The 21604-nt window shown below is 35.6% G+C and overlaps 1 protein-coding gene across 1 annotated transcript in view; it reads right to left on the bottom strand.

Annotated features, from left to right (window-relative positions):
* Positions 1-412: 412 nt before the first annotated feature.
* The window catches only part of LOC125650732 (degenerin unc-8-like), a 35510-nt gene continuing 14318 nt past the window's right edge, over positions 413-21604 (bottom strand). Inside the window, exons 6-11 of the mRNA XM_048879255.2 lie at positions 8939-9158; positions 8523-8589; positions 5140-5197; positions 4598-4665; positions 3131-3209; positions 413-2284 (exon numbers count right to left, since the gene is read on the bottom strand). Of these exons, the coding sequence (XP_048735212.2) occupies positions 2099-2284; positions 3131-3209; positions 4598-4665; positions 5140-5197; positions 8523-8589; positions 8939-9158 (678 nt within the window). The 3' untranslated portion in view covers positions 413-2098. The remainder of the gene's footprint in view (positions 2285-3130; positions 3210-4597; positions 4666-5139; positions 5198-8522; positions 8590-8938; positions 9159-21604) is intronic.

Raw genomic sequence — 21604 nt, 5'->3', positions numbered from 1 at the left:
GGTGTTACAGGGGTTTCAACAGTCGCGTTAAAGTCAGTATTTCCCAAATTCTACGGTCGGTATAATGATATCCTTTGCCAATACAACCTATCATTTGGGTCCAATGCTGTTTGACGTGTTTCATACCGATTGCTAGGCCGTTCTTGGTAGATTGATTTTGTCTACAAATTACCCAGCTTACCTAATCAAGATATAAGACTCACGGCAGGTGTGACCGTTCGACAGGGGGGGGGGGAATGCTTACTCCTCCTAGGCACCTGATCCCACCTCTGGTAGATTCGGGGATCAGTGTCTGTCCAACTCTTTATTATGTATTCCTTAAAGAAGTTCTGAGATCGATCACTGTTATCTTCACCTTTTACAATAGCAAACGAATTAAGCAGAATGTTGGTAACATAAAAACACCACACTGATTTGGAAATCCTTTATTCAGCATTACAGTGGTGTTTTGGAAAAAACTATATCAAAATGTGCTCTATATAAAGAAATGTGGTGAAAATAATTTTACAAATATTTTTGGGACGCCCTGTAACAAAAGAAATGTAGCTGAAAACATTCTTTCCAGTTCATCCCTGTTCGTTGAATATAAATGGTTAATTTGGAATGGGTAAAAATATCATGGTTTTAGGGGGAAATGAGTGGGTCTTAATATTGTATACAATCCTTTTAAAAAAAATTAATTTCACTTCCTCTTCTTCCTGAGATGGAGATTTGAGTTCTTGGGTATGTCCACACCGCGAAAAGTAGCAGTGTTGTCACCACTAAAACTGCAGTGTAAGTATATGTGGTGTAACAGTGGAATGGAAATTTTTCAGAGTTGTGCACCCTTTTCCGCTTTGGCTATGAATTCGAATTATATTATACCAATACAGGGGGTTTCGTCGCACGAAATTAACAAACAAATAAAACAATCAATATTTTAAACTAGTTTCTGAGAGGTTAACGGTATTTGTGTAACAATTTGCCAAGTAATTAGTTGAATTAACTGCAATTACTGGGTTACAATATATATATATATATTTCAATACTAATCAATATAACAACAGAAACAAAGCAAAATTATCCTGTAACATTCTGTCGAGTAATTTTACATGTCACGTGTAGACAAATGACGTTTCAAAAATATTTGTAGAAAACGCTATACATGTACAGTTATTGAACAGTGTAAGAACATATTCTCCATATATATTACGATGAAATGGAAGTGAATTGACAAAGCAGAAAATAGGATATTTCTTCTTTTTTTTCTGGAACTTTGTGTCTTAAGCATGGTATTCCTGTGAACGCCAGTCTGACCGAAAGTTAGATGAATTCTTTTTATAGTAAATAAAATCTCGAATAATTTACATCGTTGTAATACGAAAAGCGAAGCTTGAAAATTCAACGTTAAAGCAGCGAAAGCGTGATAATGTACATCAGCGAAAGCGTGGGGATTTACAGCAGTAAAAGCGTGGTGATTTACAGCAGCAAATACTTGTAGATTTACAGTAGCGATTGATCCTTGATAAAAAAACATTTATGTATGTAACAAACAGTGTCCAGAATCATGAAAGGTGGATGGATTTCCTAACAATATGGTACGAAGGGGAAGGTCGTGAAATGTCTAGACGAAAACAGTGTGTAATAGGCAGAACAATCACAAAACAACGTCATGTTTTATTGCAACAAATCTGATTCCGGATTTTATAAAGAATTGTTATTTCAAATTTCAAAACGGGAGATGGACACAAAAAAGCACTAATCCGCATCCTGAGGTGTTTTGCACAAATGCAATGTGACTGGGATTGGTTTGCTGTAACTGCGTTACATACATGTACGTGTAACAGGCACATCCTCTCGCTTCTTAAAAGCAAATTTAATTCAACTAAAACAGTCATCAAATCGAGCCACATTCTATTTGAAAATTAAAAAAAACCCCAAAAAACAAACAAAAGATCATCACGATATACCTGTGACGCTGGATTGTGAAACTAAAATTAGAATTTGATTTTAACATATCTTCAATTCAGGATTATGGAATTTAAATCGTAATCTGCTTTTGTTGCAATAAAACAAGACATAACATGTTGAGTTAACAGAATAATGAACAATGGTGATGTTAAGACGCAGGCGTGAACGTTTGTATTGGGGTGGAGTCCTCAGTGCGATGTCTCTTTGAGAAGAACTTCGCAGTACATAATCGGAATAGCGACATGGCGAACTCCACGATTTCACCGACAGTGATGGCAGACAACCCAAGCCACAGTCCTAACTGTCCCCCAACGTCCGAAATCAGGTTCATAGACTGCAAAGAACAAATCGGCGAATAAAAATCAGGTTCATAGACTTCAAAGAACAAATCAGCGTATAAAAATCAGTTAATAGACTGCAAAGAACAAATCAGCCTATCAAAACCAGATTCATAGACTGAAAGGAACAAATCAGCCAATTACACCAAGAAAGAAACGATTATGTTTGTAAAACATGTTTATTTCTTGTAGAGATAACTTTATACTTGCAAAACTACTGAATTAATGGCATGTATGCATCAGTTTATGGGAAATTGCGATGACAAGATGTTTTAAACGGACACCAAAACACATCAGCTGAGCCTCCAAACGATGTATAGTAATCTTTTTCTACACTATACATGTACATGTAACCTTTGGGTTTGAACAAATCAAACTCTCATAAATTCTAATCCAACTGTTTTGTAACCTGTATTTTGATTGGTAATTGTAATTAGGGTTGAAGAGGTAAAAACATTTGTTGTGGCGTCAGAATAAAATGATACACAATATAACGTTCGTGTCTCTAATTTACATGGTTTGTTTAATCAAAACAAGATAAGGAGCAAACGCTGTAATCAGCAAACAAAATATGGACAGATTCATTAGAGGGAGAATGACCGTCTCCTCTCCGGATCTGAGGACATCAACATGATGATCGCTACACCATATTAATGTCATCATATGAAAAGGCAGAGGCTAATTATTCCCTGTATAACATGACAAGGGATCGATATACACAAATGGCTGGCAGCAATTGATAATCAATCTAGATATCAAGTTTTGCTTTCAAAATTAATGACCTTATGAACACGTACATGTGTAGCCTGTCTGCGGAAAGCGGAAGAAAAGAAAAACCTCACCTCATATCCCTTTTGCGATTCGATGCTTTCATACATCATTTCTGCGAAATAGATTTCGAGTTTCACCAAATTACTGCCTCTGAAATTATTATGAATATATATATATATATATAAAAATAGATAGATAGATATAAAGCAGAGAAAATTTCACTTTATTTGGATAACCACTTCCGCCCCTACCCGGGAGTTGAACTCACGACATGCGGAAACAAATCTCCTAGCAGCTCATTGCTATTTCTGTGCTTTATATATATATATATATATATATATATATATATATATATATATATATAAAATAGTTACTTTTCGCAACGATCGGTAAAAGTATAGGTAAAAAATAAAACACGAAGACGTTTAGTAAAGCTTTAGCGCTTTCATTTCAAATCATCTGCTATTTGTGACGTAACGTCGATATGTTACTAAATGTAAAGCTTCTGAAGATCTGAAATGAAAGCGCTAAAGCTTTACTAAACGTCTTCGTGTTTCATTTTTATTTTTTACCTATATATATATATATATATATATATATATATATATATATATATATATATATATATAAATACACACACACACACACACACACATACACACACACACACACACACACAGAATGATACACTGTTGTACTGAGTGATAAAATGGTTTCGTTGTAAGCGTGTTTACTGACGATGGTGCAGAGAGACACTCTAAAACTCCAAAAGCTGAAAACAAACAAAACGTCTACATCTTAAAATCATCGAGTTTAATACGTGGCAATAGAAAAATCTGTTCCCACCGAGCATCAAGACTAAACCTTTTCAATTTAGTTTTCTAAAGTTATATATATATATATATATATATATATATATATATATATATATATAAAGCACTAAAATCAAACAACACTCAACATCCAAAGTGTCGGATCTAATAGTAGATACGGGGTCAAATAAAAAAGGATATAAAAAAAAAGCACTAAAAATGACCAACGACACAAACACCAGTGGATTGTCAACTTTTCGGGACGATAGAGTATTTACATAGAAAAGTAAGGAAACTAAAAATACAACTAAACTACAAAAGCTTATAAGAAACAAAACATCTAAATATTAAAATTATCGAGTGTAATATGTGGCAATAGAAAAGTTTGTTTCTATCGAGCGTCAAGACTAAACTGAAATAATCATTCCTACCCTATCAGACAATTCACTGTTGTTCGTCGAACAATCAGATTGTCAAATTTCCTTCTTTAGGACAAACGGAAAAGTTTACATAATATGGCTAATAGTAACAGCGAATGACGAAACAACAAATAAAATACATCTAGCCCTAAAACTACACTAAATCTTCAAACGTTTTTACACCACAGACTACATGTCTTATTTTGTATTAAAACCGCTATATTTTTTCTGCAATAAAGATTATCTATCTCATCAGAGTATGTTTTGAAAAAAAAACCCGAAGTCATGAATAACGGGAAAAGCATACATTTTGTCTGAATCCTCCCTTCCCATGAACTCGCTTGTTGTCATTTTCATCCGCGACTCAAGGTAATTCTGTAAGAAAGATGTTTCAAGAGTATGAGATAAAATTCCCCATCATTTCCAAAAGTAAAAAACGAATCAATGAACGAATACGCTAACAACGAATTCAAGCGAAGATGATATTTATTCCTCTGCGAAAGGAAAATAACGAAAATTCTATAGGATATAACGAACTCTCTTTATAACGAACTGTTTTTTGCTGGACTTGGAGAGTTTCTATAACCGGGGTGGTACAGACGTGAAAATCTTGAGAACTAAAACATCGTTTTCGTCATAAAGCATCTTCCAAACCTATTCATTGAAGAATTTTGCATTCTTCTACATCATTAAATTCGCAAGTGAATAATGTTTTCCAGCGAGATATAACAATGACGCGACCGCGTCTGATGGTAATGTAGGCGTGTTTTATTGACACTCGTCACAACATACCTTGTAGGCGTCTGATGGTAATGTAGGCGTGTTTTACTGACACTCGTCACAACATACCTTGTAGGCGTTTGATGGCCAGGTAGATGCAGTAACCGTTGTCTCATACTTATTTTCTCTGTAAGAAAAAATGAAGATAGTTAACTGATCAATCTCACAAATCCTAAAAAGAATACAAAATTAAGAGAAGGGCAAACACGAACCCATGTTCACACGCAACGTGGAATGAGGTGCCGAGGAGAAGTAAACAAACCTTGTTAACCGGTCACACCTAGCTGCAATAATGTAGCCCTCTCTGATTTTTTTTTTTTTAGGGAGAGGGCTACAACTCCTTAGGATCTCCGTAATGGTGCAAATGCGGGAGTGATTCACTCCCGCAACATTTGCGCTCATTCTAAACATTTCCTGACTTTCTTTACGTAAATAAAATGATATTCTATGTTTCTTAGTCATTATATAAATTTACAACCTGCAACTTTAGATTTGTGAGGCTCTATTCTACCGTTTTCAACAATTTCGATAAATTCCAATTTCTCGATTCATATTTGTGCGCCATGTTTGATGTACTGAAGTTTCAACTTCCGGTTGTCAAGTCATTTGCATATGCCATATAAGGTAGTATTTACATCAATGGACAAGTATGGAGGCGAAAGCTATTTCGTCGGTATTGAAAAGGTTTGAATTTAATATCAAGTTAAAAACCGAACAGCAGAGTGTAAATTCTTTCTGCAACAATATGATTTTCCTTTCTTTGTCGAAGTGGCTCGAGTAACTACATTTTCGCGCTGATTGTCAATGATTAGGCTTTTCATTAGATCCACCTACGAGATCTCGCGATAACAAGCATGGCGGAGCAGACGAAGAATTTTGCATGCTGTACATTATATTTAATGAAAAACACCTTTATTAGACGTGCCCGAGCACAAAGCTGGTACTCCTTTTGGTGTAAACAACATTTGGGAGTAATACACAGAGTTTATTATCGGTTATTCATAAAATTATTTTGCACCATTACGGAGATCCTATGGAATTGTAGCCCTATCCCGAAAACGTCAGAATAAAAAAAAAATTGGATAGGGCTACATTATTGCAGCTAGGTCACACCCGTCGTGACCCCAACACCTCACATACCGAATAAAGTTAATAGTGATAATGTAATATTGCTACACAAACATGGGAAGTTTAAGACATAAGGATAAACCTAAGGACAGTTTATATTTTGTAGATGAAGTTGTGTTGTTAGTTTGTCGTTGGGTGCTATGCTCAATAAAATCCAAATACGAAGCAGATATGGAAGAATCCGTGGGATCTTTTATTTCGAGTTCACTGAGATATATTGAATGATATAGCATGAATGAAAATGAATATTGTTAATAGATAAAAGCTGAAGATAACGAACAGTGATCAATCTCATAAATCCTATAAGCAATACAAAATAGATAGTTGGGCAAACACAGACCCCTGGACACACCAGAGGTGGGATCAGGTGCCTAGGAGGAGTAAGCATCTCCTGTCGACCGGTCACACCCGCCGTGAGACCTATATCCTGATCAGGTAAACGGACCAATCCGTAGTCAAAATCAGTGTGCCAAGAACGGCCTAACAATCAGGTAAACGGAGTCATCAGTAGTCAAAATTAGTGTGTCAAAAACGGCCTAACAATCGGTATGATACAAGTCAGACAGCATTTGACCCAATGTATTGGCAAACTACAATGTAGATTGTTATAACGACCATATAATTTGCGAAATACTGACGTTAAACGAGACTGTTGAATCCCCTGCACCATCAACTTGTTTGTCATTAGCCTGCCTCGATTTAAAAACTGATAATATGCAGAACAAGCTCTTGCGTATAGAACCAGTTGAGAGATATAAACACCATATGCAAATGATAATGGAATATTGCTACATAAATAAGGGAAGTTGACCATGTAAAAGTTAAAACTATCCCGTTTGTCGTAAAGTTGAGTTGTAGTTTGCCGTTAATATATGTTTTCAATAAAATATCTAAGTATGAAGCAGAATTGGATGACTCTGTGGTGTCTTTTATTTCGAGTTCACAGGGATATATCGAATCGACATATGAATGAAAATTATCATTGTTAACAGATAAAACGTCGTCGATATATCTAATTGTCGAATTGAAGACCACAGCAAAAGATGTTTTCTTCTCAAGAAGTTTTTGAATAAATTTGGCTTCATAAGAATATAAAAAAGGGTCAGCTAACAAAGGAACACAAGTCGTGCCCATTGGAATTCCAAGAGACTGTTGGAATACAAATGTTTCTCTTGACAAAAGTTAGTGCTAAGTAGAATGTGAAATAGATAAAACTTCTTCGATATATGTATCTAAATATCGAATTAAAGGCCACATTGTATTATACAATCATGTTAGCTTACGAAGGAGTCCAATTTGTGCCTATAGAAATTCCAAAATATTGCTCGAAGGTCTGATTACCAAAGACTATGTAAATATTATCAAATTCAACTTCAGAGTAGAATCAGTGTGATTAACAAAGTAATTGTTTGGATGACTGAGCACAATATATGAATATGTCTGTGAGTTTTTTTAATTGAAGAAACAGCTGTGTATGATTTCAAAAAGTCTAATCTCTAATTTACCCTAAGGAAACGTATAGTGTAAAGTGTTAAAATGTCGTACGTTTTGATGCTGTTGATTTGGGGAAAGTTTTGTACTTTAAGATGAACTAAAAGGTTTTTGGTTCTTTCCTTTACAGCAGTTAATATTTTCGTGATGAGTAAAGATAGGGTTGGGTAGAACATTTACTGGATCCTGCAATGTATCACTGTTGGTAAGTTTAATTGATACAAAATCACTTAATGATACAACATCCCATAGATATACAGCACCACTTCATGATAAATCACTTATTGACACGAGGCTTTTAAAACATGGATGCAAATGTAAATATAAGTAATATTTGTTTGTCTATTCATTTCAAACACCAATGCCTAGATGAGTAGCGCACTAGGTTAGCACGTCGACTGCTGAACTGTAAATCGTGGGTTCAAATCCAGGAGTTTTATTTTTTCTTTTCAGATTGCTTTCTACTAAAACTGCATTTTTGACTAATTAAAGTAAATTTGAAAGTTTTCGGTTTCAAAATATTGTTGTACATATCTTCCACTTTTCATCCATATCAAATTTCTCTGTTGTAGCATTCCTCCTTAAAATACAACATCACTAGATGTTTTATAGCATCACTGGGTGTTACTTTTATTACGTTAAGTGTTTCAACAGCAAAATGTACATGTAGTGTTTTTATCATTACGTTAATTATACATATATGTTTAATAGATGTACAAAGTTTTATAATTCTGTGTTTATTTCTTGATAATACTCGATTTCGTTTAACACGATCTCGCTAAATAAGAGATGGGTAACATTCTCACGAATAAACTCCAATACGCAATACTTACTGGCAGTTGTCCGGACATTTTTCATCACATGTGTCCCAAGTGGCGATAGATTTCATGCCGCAGATCGCTGTGAAAAAGTGTATTAAAAAACAAAAAATGTACAGAGAGTAATGTTTTACAAACAAGAAACCATCAACACTTGCATAGGAATCTAATAAAGATATATGAAGAATTAATTTTTACAAAGTGTTTTGTCGAACATTACTTCAAAATAACTGTTCCTTGATCAACAAATAGTTTAGGTAATGCCGTTTTTATTATCAGTTGACGAGGAAAAGTGATCTCTCTTGCAAATACTGAAGTCGCAATTGGGGGCATATTTGGCGAGTGAAATTTTGGCGGAAAGTTATCTAATCGATAAAATAAACCAAATTCATCACCCGCTATATGGTACGTTACTAACATAATATACCTACATGTGGTTTCATTGTTGAAATCACAGATACTGGTATAGTTCTTTGGAACGATGAAGTTTGAGCATGCGCAGTTACAATCTGTCATCAGTGTATGCTGGTAACACGACTTCATGCACGTGCGTTTAGTGTAGCTGTAGTCATATCTCTTCATGTACTCGTCTACGATGGTTGGATTTTTAGAACAGTTTCCATGTATGGGCTCCAAGCGGCTTACGTATACCTAAAGACATAGAGAGGCAGATATAGGGCAGATATCGAGATATATTGTAATGGTTTAGGTTAACCATTGTTGTTATTAAACCTATCCATGAATCATCAATACTTTTTAGCATCTAAACCTCCATCAGAGTCAACACCGTCATACTGGATGCGGTGGTAAAGTGGTGTAATCGTTCCTTTCGTGACCGAGAGGTCGTGGTTTCGAGCCACGCTTTCACACCAAGGCCGTATTGATAGTGATTGCTCTTTAGCCAAACGCTTTGCATTGAGAATCACGAGTCCTTCAGGTGGAATTATTAGAACCATGGTTTACTGTCCCGGCAGGCGTTGGTAGGTTAAAGAACCCTCACTACTACGGCCCTGAGAACCATGGTTTACTGTCGCGGCAGGCGTTGGCAGGTTAAGGAACCCTCACTACTACGACCCTGAGAATCATGGTTTACTGTCGCGGCAGGCGTTGGCAGGTTAAAGAACCCTCACTACTACGGCCCTGAGAACCTTGGTTTACTGTCGCGGCAGGCGTTGGCAGGTTAAAGAACCCCCACTACTACGGCCCTGAGAATCATGGTTTACTGTCGCGGCAGGCGTTGGTAGGTTAAAGAACCCTCACTACTACGGCCCTGAGAACCATGGTTTACTGTCGCGGCAGGCGTTGGCAGGTTAAAGAACCCTTACTACTACGGCCCTGAGAACCATGGTTTACTGTCGCGGCAGGCGTTGGCAGGTTAAGGAACCCTCACTACTACGACCCTGAGCGCCAATTCTACAGCTGGTGAAGTCTCAATATGAGCGCAAATTCTCGAATAATGAAGATCCCCCTGCTCAAAGGTCATAAGCGCCGAGCATAGGCCTACATTTTGCAGCCCTTCACCGGTAATGCTGACGCCTCCATATGAGTGAAAAATTCTCGAGCGAGACGTTAAACAATATGCAACCAACCTTACATTGCTACTTTGCGTATATATAAGTAATTGAAGTCTTGTTATACGACCGTCTTTAGACGGCATGTATTATGGTATAGCGATGTTTGTCCGTCCGGTTTTTATTTTCATTTCTCTGTTACATATCAACCAGAAACTTGCTATGTAACTTCCTGTTGAGTCACTTTAGATCATATTGCAGTTTTGATTCATTTCAATCTCTCATGCAGGAGTTTTATCCCTTTATTTTAAAATTAATGTTACATGAAGGGTATATGATTTTCTTCAACTGTTGAGAAAAGTATACGTTGTTGAACTTAGTCAGTTTATAGGAAATTTTATCAAGTGAGTGCATGGTTTTACCTTTTAACTCTTCAGTTTTCAAACCTATTGCCTTTGTAAATAATTAACGTGAAGATGTGCGGATTGCAATGGTTTTAATTTTCAATACTTTTCTAATTTTCTTCTATGCTTAATCTTCTTTAATTTTGGGGAAATATTTCCCACACAAAGCTCCTGGTTTGTCTATCTACCTCCTGTCACAAGTTTTTAAGCTAAGACATTCTATCCATATGATGCAAAATAAAGTATGTCACAGCTTTTTGATGGGTGATACTACCTTAAACAAGAGCCTCACAGGCCTTATCGGTCACCCGAATATTAGTTATAAGTATCACTAGTCTCAAGGCCTTTGAAATCTAGAAAAAAATGTCCTTGAAAGTGCCTATAGCGATGAAAGGCTCTACATACTATGATATACATGTATGCAACATTAACACAATATGACTACTTTGGACCCATCCTAAAGTTAATCCTTGGTGTTGCGAAATTCACAAGTTTGGTACATCCTTTTCTGCTTTTCCTAAATATGCATTTAGTTTTTATACCATATCAGCAAACTTCAAGAAGAATTTCAAATGATAAAGAAAATATAATCACTCTAATGATTTTGGTTCAACCCTGGAACCAAACCCTTACTCCCTAGAATCATGAAATTTACAATTCTGGTAAAGGACTACCTACTCCTTCTACATATCTATATAGTTTCAATTTTGTACATGTATCAATAGCATTAAAAAGGTATTATCTAAATCCTTTACATGTATATACCAAGTTTGGTCCCTTCCTGGAGTCAGAACCTCTACCCGGGGATCATGAAAGTTACAAATTTGTTGAAATTGGAGGGATACAGATTATCAAATTACTTTTTGCACTTTTATTTGAACTTCCACAAATATTGATATTTAATTATTACATTCGAGGTAAATTATAGATTATTGGTATTTTGAAAATAATTTACATACTCAAAAGAAGTCTTTACTCCATTAAAAAGTAATGCTTATTATGTAAAATAATTATCTCAAGTTTATGTTCTAAATACTGAACCTTTATAATTAGTAACTATTTCAAACGGTAACTAATATTTCTATAACGCTTGAGAAGTAGCAGGTGTAGCTATGAAGCCCGTGTTTGCTGTAAAGAAATTCGTGTTTGGAAATAGATAATTATGCAGATCAAACGTTGCGGTATCCGACCGTCAATTTTCTTTAATGATCCATTTGTCTGATTTTTTTCTATTGGTCAAAAATATTATTGGTATTGTTAACGTTTTTTTTTTTTTATTTCTGTACTAAGTATTAAGTTTATATAGTTTTATGCGCTTAAACGGAGCACATTAGAATGAAATATTTTCTTCAGTAGTATGATCGATATGATATACTTTTGTTGCTATTTTCCCCGCGCTTTTTTTGTTCGAAGCATAAATCACTAGTCTTAAAACCCGGAGTCCCATGCCACAGTAGGCATTGGAATGATACAGAGCCCTCAAATTTATTTATTTTCACTCACACCATCCATCAGTGGTACATGAGGTACAATAAATAATAAAAGATAATGGTAAGTCGTCTTAATTAAAGGGAAAGGCAATCCAAAAACTTTTTTACATGATAAATGATAGGATTAATTATATGATAAAAATTTGTCATACTATTCTGTTGATACACGGCCTAGGTTCGCCTCAGTAATAATTTTAAAACGTTAAAAATTGAAATTCCCGTAATCTATAGAGGCTGCCATGAAGCGGAACTCTTTTGTATTCAAGACCACAAAAATAAATAATTTTGACGTCACATCGTCTATTCCGTTATTGATGAGATTCTAAGATCATCAAAGATGTGTATGTGGTAGATTTTAAGAATACATTGTAAATAGGTGGACGCCTTCTTGTCAAGCAGTTAATTACACTAATGCGAAGGGGAGATGTGAAAAAAGCCCCCTCCCCCCCCCCCCCCCCGAAATTCCTGACCCAACAAATTTATTTGAAAAGAAAATACTATGTAAACTATGGATACATCATTTGCGTAATGACAAGTTGAGGTTTGAGACATGTACATGTATGAAGAAACGAGTACCATCTGCCTGGTCTACGACTCGACAGAACGTCTTCTTTTCTTAAATTCTTCTTGGGAAAGAACGGGCTCAAATATATACGACTCCAAACTTAACTGTTCGTGAACTGTCATGTTTACAGTGCTGCTGATGAAATATAAAGGAAACGACGGTGTGACGTAATGAATTAAACTTCAATGGCTGCTCTCTTAGCGGCGGGTAATTTGAAATATAAGATAGATTAATATTGATTTAATTGTTAAGCAAGGATTTTTGGTGTTAAAGAATGCCATTTACGATATCAATAAGTAATACTTTATTTATAAAGGCAACAATGTGGTTAAGGTTGCCTTTCCCTTTAATCGTGAATACACAAAAAACTAATAATAATAAAAAAGAAAATACAAGACAAATACATACTAAAGCTACAAACAAAGGAAAAGAAAAGGTAAGATATATAAGTTATGGAGGACAGACTGCATCATAAATTTTAGTTATAAAGAGACCGAAATTTTTCAACGATTTAAAACTTGTGTTTGACATAATCTCACTAAACTTAAGTTTATTTAGTTCATTACAAAATCTGGGATGTAAAAACTTTTTCCTGTAACTAGCTAATGAAAGGTGAAGGTAACCAACAGTGATCAATCTCATAACTCCTACAAGCAATACAAAATAGATAGTTGGGCAAACACGGATCCCTGGACACACCAGAGGTGGGATCAGGTGCCTAGGAGGAGTAAGCATCCCCTGTCGACCGGTCACACCCGCCATGAGCCCTATATCCTGATCAAGTAAACGGAGTTATCTGTAGTAAAAATTAGTGTGCCAACAATGGCCTAACAATCGGTATGAAACACGTCAGACAGCATTTGACCTAATGATAGGTTGTATTGACGAACTAGATCGTCATAACGACCATAGAATTTGCGAAATGCTGACTTCAATCGAGACTGTTGAAACCCCTGTACCATCAACTTGTTTGTCAGTAGCTTACCTCGATTTAAAAACTGACTATACACAGAACAAGCTCTTACATATCGAATCAGTTGAGATATATAAACACGAAATGCAGGTGATAATGGGATATTGCTAACTGAATATGGGAAGTTTACGATGAGGAAGCTGCAATCATCCCGTTTGTCATACAGTTGAGTTGTCAGTTTGCCGTTAAAGGGACTGGTTCGCGGTTGTTGTTTTTTTTAGAAAGAAATTTTTTATTTTTTATGTTAAGAATTAAGATTAGAGCTCATTTAATGTTGACAACCAAAATTTGGACCGTCTGAATGCAAGGATAAGAGCAATGTTTTAGGTTTTATTCTGTGTTATGTAAACAAAGACTCGAGTCTTTTTGTAAACAAACAAACCAGTGAAACGTTTATTTTGTAATTTTAGGCATCTTCATTTTGTGCCGTCACAAAATTTAACTTTTAAATGACACATTTTACCTAAAGTATACTTGATATGTGATATATATGATATACTTGGATCAATATCCATTTATTTTGAAAACCCCGTAAACAATAACACACCTCATTCTTTGTTTTCAAAACAAATAATAAACTCTCCATAATGAGCTTCTGTCATGATGAATAACCTTAATTTTTGGTGAAACCTTCTTAACATATTAGACTCTAGATTTTGATCATTTAAAGTGAAAAACAAAATTTGGAGGAAAATCGTGAATCAGTCCCTTTAATGTCTACTTTTAATAAAATATCTAAGTATAAAGCAGAAGTGGACGACTATGTGGTGTCCTTTATTTCGAGATCACAGGGATATATCAAATCGACATATGAATGAAAGTTATCATTGTTAATAGACAAAACGTCATCGATATATCTAAAAGTCGAACTGAAGGCCACAGCGAGAGATTTTTTCTTCTCACGTAGAAGTTTTTGAATAAATTTTGCTTCATATGAATATAGAAACAGGTCAGCTAACAAAGGAGCACAATTCGTTCCCGTGGGAATTTCCAACAGACTGTTGGAAGACCTGATCACCAAAGCCCACGAAGATATTGTCAATGAGGAACTCTAGCATATTTTTTATTTCAACTTCAGAGTACTTGTGCGTGGAATCAGAGTGGTGTTTAACAAAGTAAGTTTTTGAATGACTGATCACTAGATATGAATATTTCTGTTTTCCATTTTTGTTGACGAAGCAACTGTCTATGATGTCAAAACGCTCAGTCTTTAATCTATCGTGAGGAATGGTCGTGTATAGTGTTGAGAAGTTATAGGTTTTAATGTTATTGATTTGGGGAAAGTTCTGCGATTTCAAGTTTACCAAAAGTTCTTTAGAATTTTTTAAAATCCACATTCGATTAACACCACTTCTGGCATGTGTAGTCGCACAGTAAGTTTGAATTTTCTCCTTCACAGCTGTTAATATTTTCGTGAGGAGCACTTACTGGATCCAGCAATGTATCTTTGTTTGTAAGGATTTTTATGTAGTTTAGGAATTCAGTATAGGTACGGTAACTCATATTCATTCGACCCATTGACTGGAATATTAAATGTGTCTAAAACTGAAGCATGTTTTTGAATAATTTCATCTTCTGAATGGGCAGTTGGAGTATAAGTACGATTACCAAAAGTGGAATTAATGCCAAGTTCGTTTAAAATACAGTTGTAATAATGAGCCTTACAAACAAAGACAATGTTGTTACTAGCTTTGTCAGCTGGAACCACAAAACATATTCCTCATGTAACCTATCTAATTGTTTTATCATTTCTGATTCCTCTTATGCCTTTAACCCATTCTGACAATGTATCAAGTTCTTTTTCATATTTAGCCCATCGTCTGGCATAATCTTCGACAGAATTCATAATAGAGATGAAGCTCTGTCGCCAATTAAAAGACCGAGGTTCTCTGTATTTAGGACCATTTAGAATAAGAGATTTGAGGTCCTCATTTTCAACTATATCAACATCACCAGTAATGACATGCCCAACTGGAATATAGTTGAAAAAAGATGAAGAACAAGAACACGTTGGTGGATTACGTATAAGATGGTCTATATCTAGGCAATGCAAAGTTTGTTTTTAATTAAAAAGTTTGAATGCAACAGTAGAAGTATAGCTGTAGGAAATACAGGGTGTAGACTTGAACTTGAAATAAGTTGGAATACACGACTGAACCCTTTTATGACGAAAAATGTTGCTTATGTTGATGACATCTATTCCTTTGTTTGTAAATTTGAGCTTAAGGAACTGATGGCAGGATTTGGAAGGATTATCATCCATGACACGTGCTGGTTTAAAGAGCCTGTGATAGGCAACATCCATAATCATAGAGTTCAGTTTATATTCAGGTGTTGAAAAATCCAAGTATAGACTAGCCATAGCTTCTTCAAATAACGTGTGTAAAACTCTCAATGGAACAGAGTAAAGTTTTGTACGAATATGATGTGGACCTAATTGTTTGTTGATGTAAGGCAAAAGTGAATCAAACGTGACATCATTTCTACTTGGTCTTTTATATGAACGATGTCCATGACTCCGTTTCCGTCTTTGGTTATTGGGAAATAGTCCCATCACATTCACGTTATTTCCTTGTGAACTAGTCAAATTTCCTACATCATATACATTATCATTGCATCCATATGGAAATGCAGTGCCTAGGTTCCCGATCCAATTATTTGCATTCTAAAAACAATTACGGTCATGGGCGCCATGAATAGGTTAAAATTTGTGGCACTGCACCTAATACTGATAACTACGAAAGCCGGATAGGCTCATTTTTGAAAAGTAAAAAAAAATCCTTAACTCGTTATAACGAGTTAGTATCTCGTTATAACGAGTTAATTATCTCGTTATAACGAGTTAGTATCTCGTTATAACGAGTTAGCTATCTCGTTATAACGACTTGATTATCTCGTTATAACGAGTTAGTTATCTCGTTATAACGACTTAATTATCTCGTTATAACGAGTTAGTATCTCGTTATAACGAGTTAGTATCTCGTTATAACGACTTAATTATCTCGTTATAACGAGTTAGTATCTCGTTATAACGAGATAATTAACTCGTTATAACGAGATAATAAACTTGCAATAACAAGATATATTATGGAAACTTTGTAGGTCCTTCTCAAGATTGTTCCTGAAATCTAAGATTAGTTTTTAAACAAGTCGTTGCAATAATACAATTACATGTACTTAAAGAAATAAAAAAGAACCATTAAGAGAATCTGAAAATGTGTTCTTAATCTAGATTTTTCAGAGTAAAAAACACATATCAACTTTGTAAATTTTGGTATAAATGCCAGTATACTGTAAAAGTAAATCACCACAGTACCCTGTATATTAATTTACCGATGTTTGTAAGTAAATATATTACTTATCGGTTATACCTTTTTATGGTGATATAACATAAATAAATCCAATCTGCTGTTGGCTTGGGTCTATTAAAAGCATGAATTTAAAGTACATGTAGTATTAATTTTCTTTGCAAGACAGATATGTCCTGCTACCTGCTCTATCTTCATGAAAAGGTGAAGATAACGAACAGTGATCAATCTCATAACTCCTATAAGGAATACAAATTTAAAAAATGGGCAAACACGGACCCCTGCATATACCAGAGTTGGGATCAGGTGCCTAGGAGGAGTAAGCACCCCCTGCCGACCGGTCACATCCGCCAAGAGCACTATATCTTGATCAGGTAAACGGAGTAATCCGTAGTCAGAATCCGTGCGTCAAGAATAACCTAACAATTAGTATGAAACACATCAGACAGCATTTGACCCATGAATGATTCTGTTATTTATTGGTGGATTGATAATTCAAGCACGTAGAACTGTTTTTAAAGTGAGAGAAGTGGTAGGGGTAATCTTCTGAGAAGTTGACGTCACAATTGTCTATACATGTAATTCTTGACAAGCAAAATCAAATAAAAAAGAATGAAAATCCAAACTTTAAAATCCGGGATGGGGTGGGCGCAAGTGAAAGCACACCCACAATATTGTAATCAGAGGGGGCGGGGTTTAGCGAGTATTCGTCCTTTTCTACATGAGTTCAATTCATTATATCAATTGGTAGGACGTTCTTTACATAGTAATTTCAACCACGGATTACTTGTTTACCTGATCATTAAAACATTGTTGTGACGTTAGTTTTTTGTCTTGACAGTACTTTATTTTTCATACTGTACTGAACATAGTCCAGTATTATTAAGAGCAGGCCAATATTATGAGAAGTACTGTTTTAGACAGAACAATATTTTAAGTAAGATACAAGACTCCGATGGTCTATTATGTCAGATACGGGACTGATAACTCGCCGCTACGCGGATCGTACCAGTTCCGTATCTGACATGATAGACCATCGGAGTCTTGTATCTCTTACAGATATAGGGTTCACGGCTGTGTGACCGTCAACGTTCTTTACCTCTACTTGTTCAAGCCTACATCCTTAACACTCGATATACTTTGAAAAAAGGAAATAAAAGGGAGAATAACCCAAAATATCTTACTTTGGATTGCAAAGAAAGTTTTTAATGTAGAAAATAACGGTAAATCAACGCTGTTAAAAAGGGGGAAGGGAACTTTATTTCTTGTACTAACAAGCTTGCATAAGATGTATAAATATATCTATAATCTCAAAAGAATCATCAGCATCTAGGCTGGCTGATTTTTGCTCAAATATGAAATTAGCTCAAACATTTTGCCAAAGCATTGTTGTATTTACTCGACTTGTTATCAAAACGACACAATTTACATTTATTCTTGACAAGGGAAAGTAGGTATTTTTGTTGAGTAGGAAACAAAATGAATCATCACCTGTTAATTTGTTTGAAGCAATAACTAACATTTTCTTGTCATCTTTACGACAAATAAAATCTTGCACAATAGTCATTATGAAATAATCATCTGCAATTCAAAAAATTTCTAATCAGTTTGTCGAAATTTTGGAAAGTACAGGCCCTCCATAAATACTAATTCGTTATAACGAGATACTTAACTCGTTATAACGAGATAACTAACACGTTATAACGAGATAACTGACTCGTTATAACGAGATAACTAACTCGTTATAACGAGATAGTTAATTCGTTATAACGAGATACTAACTTGTTATAACGAGATAATCAACTCGTTATAACGAGATAACTAACTCGCTATAAAGAGATAATTAATTCGTTATAACGAGATGCTAACTCGTCATAACGAGATACTTAACTCATTATAACGAGATACTAACTCGTTATAACGAGATACTTAACTCGTTATAACGAGATACTAACTCGTTATAACGAGATACTTAACTCGTTATAACGAGATACTAACTCGTTATAACGAGATACTTAACTCGTTATAACGGGATACTAACTCGTTATAACGAGATACTAACTCGTTATAACGAGATAATTAACTCGTTATAACGAGATATTAAATCGTTATTACGAGATACTAACTCGTTATAACGAGTTAAATTTTTTTTTTTTTACTTTTTCAAATATGAGACTATCCGGCTTTCGTAGATAACATTCCTATTAAGACCGGGGAACATGAAGTGGCATAAATTAAACATACAGCATTAGTGGTGTTCATATGTTACATTCAAAATATTTGACGTCACAATGCAAAGCGCGGATGCTAACTCAACGCGGATTTTAAAAAAATCTCAGCTTATCGCCGCGCACGGGAGGGAACATTTTTCAGCATGGACTCCTTTGAAAAGATTGGATCGAAATTCCAATTTCTAAGTTGATTTTCAATTCACTTATATGTGTTCCAGTGTAGGTAAAGCCCAAATTCATACACTATCAGAGCAGGAGGAAAAACAGCTACTACTTGTGTGAGATTTATATAATAAAAGTATTTTCCTTGTACAAAAGAAACATAATTATTAGTTCAATCAGCTAATCACAGAACAATAAGCGGGTAACAGGCCCAAAAATATTTATGCAAAATTTAATTCAATCACGCATGTGGTCCGTATACTCATTGTAGCATATTTGTAGGTTAACATTTCAAGAAAACGCTGTATGTGTATATGGAACTTGATTTACGAAAAAGGCTGTCCCTATTTCTCATGCATATTTACGCATACTATATTGCTATCGCAAAAAAAGTTAATTGCAAGAACTAGGAGGACTCTCATCGTCAAGTATAGAACTGCGTTAAATTATATGTGTATATTGTATATAATAATAAATATTAATTGAAAGAAGAAAAAAAACCCACTAAATTAAATTTCAACACATGCGCTTTCAATTCAAAAAGGTTTTGCGGATCTTTAGTGCGTTTCTCAAAATGGCAGTTAGAGTCAGGAGTTGATGCTATGTAAAATTAGCGACTCAGATACGGCGAACATGGAGAACTTTATTAAGGTATGAGGAATTAAGTAGCGTATATTTGATGTGATATCTTAAGATCCGAAATCTTCCACTCTAGTCTGAATTTCGCTGCTGTCATGGGCGAGAAACCACCCGATGACCTGGATCGGTAAATGTCCTAGTAAAAATAAACTGAATGACGTATATATCGTTTATTTTAAGAACCCGTGGCTTGAAATTCGGCATGCGAGTAGTTAAAACGTTAATCTATGCAAGGAGACCGGCAAGTTACGCATATCACGCATAGTTTCTGATTTTTGGGGCATTTGAAGCGAGTGAGTAGATTTTTATCTAGGTCAGAATTAGACCCCTTTCTCTATATATGGTATCACTGAGTTCGGGCCCAAACGGGCTTAACCTCTGTGCATCCACCCGTTGCATTGTGACGTCAAATGCTTTGACTGTAACGATGGACATCACGAATGCTGTATATTTCATTTCTTGATTGAATATTGTTCTCGAGAATATTTCACTCATATGGAGACGTCACCACTGCCGGTGAAGGGTTGCAAAATTTAGACCTATGCTCGGCGCTTATGGCCTTTGAGCAGGGAGGGATATTTATCGTGCCACACCTGCTGTGACACGGGACCTCGGTTTTTGCTGTTTCATCCGAAGGACCATCCCATTTAGTGGCCTTCTATGACAAGCAAGGGGTACTGAGGACCTATTCTAAACCGGATCCCCACGGGAGCCACTTAATGTTCCCCGGTCTTACTTACGACCCTTTGAGCAAGGCATTATTATAGAAATAAATTTTGTTATCGAAAATAAATGAAATCAGAATGTTATACATATTAAGTATATGTATATATAACAGAAATTGTTTTTTATACATTGCAGGAAAACTGATATACATCAGGAACATTAGGGAATACAGAAAGAAAACTTGAAAACAAAACTTTTGATGTATAGAAAACACATAAAAAATGGAACCGTATATCATGAAAGTGAAAAATATAGAATGAAATGGGTAAAATTGTAGCAGTTGACATGCAATAGAAATGTCATTATGAAAGTGCATTTGCTTGTTTTTCAGAAATCTTTTTTATCTGATCCAATCGCATAAATACGCTATACAATCATTTAAGAAATAAATTTCGTGTTTAAAAATACATGAGGATATGAATTGCAACTCTCTTCACGTCGCCATACTTCTCACTGATTCACGTCGGCCAACTTCTCACTGATTCACGTCGGCCTACTTCTCACTGATTCACGTCGGCCTACTTCTCACTGATTCACGTCGGCATACTTCTCACTGATTCACGTCGGCATACTTTTCACTGATTCACATCGGCATACTTCTCACTGATTCACGTCGCCATACTTCTCACTGATTCACGTCGCCATACTTCTCACTGATTCACGTCGGCATACTTCTCACTGATTCACGTCGGCATACTTCTCACTGATTCACGTCGCCATACTTCTCACTGATTCACGTCGGCATACTTCTCACTGATTCACGTTGCCATACTTTTCACTGATTCACGTCGCCATACTTCTCACTTCTCACTGATTCACGTCGGCATACTTCTCACTGATTCACGTTGCCATACTTTTCACTGATTCACGTCGCCATATTTCTCACTGATTCACGTCGGCATACTTCTCACTGATTCACGTCGCCATACTTCTCACTGATTCACGTCGGCATACTTCTCACTGATTCACGTCGGCCTACTTCTCACTGATTCACGTCGGCATACATCTCACTGATTCACGTCGGCCTACTTCTCACTGATTCACGTCGGCCTACTTCTCACTGATTCACGTCGGCATACTTCTCACTG

Source organism: Ostrea edulis, chromosome 5, assembly GCF_947568905.1.
Source record: "Ostrea edulis chromosome 5, xbOstEdul1.1, whole genome shotgun sequence".
Classification (NCBI taxonomy): domain Eukaryota; kingdom Metazoa; phylum Mollusca; class Bivalvia; order Ostreida; family Ostreidae; genus Ostrea; species Ostrea edulis.
This window is presented reverse-complemented; position numbering and strand designations above follow the sequence as displayed.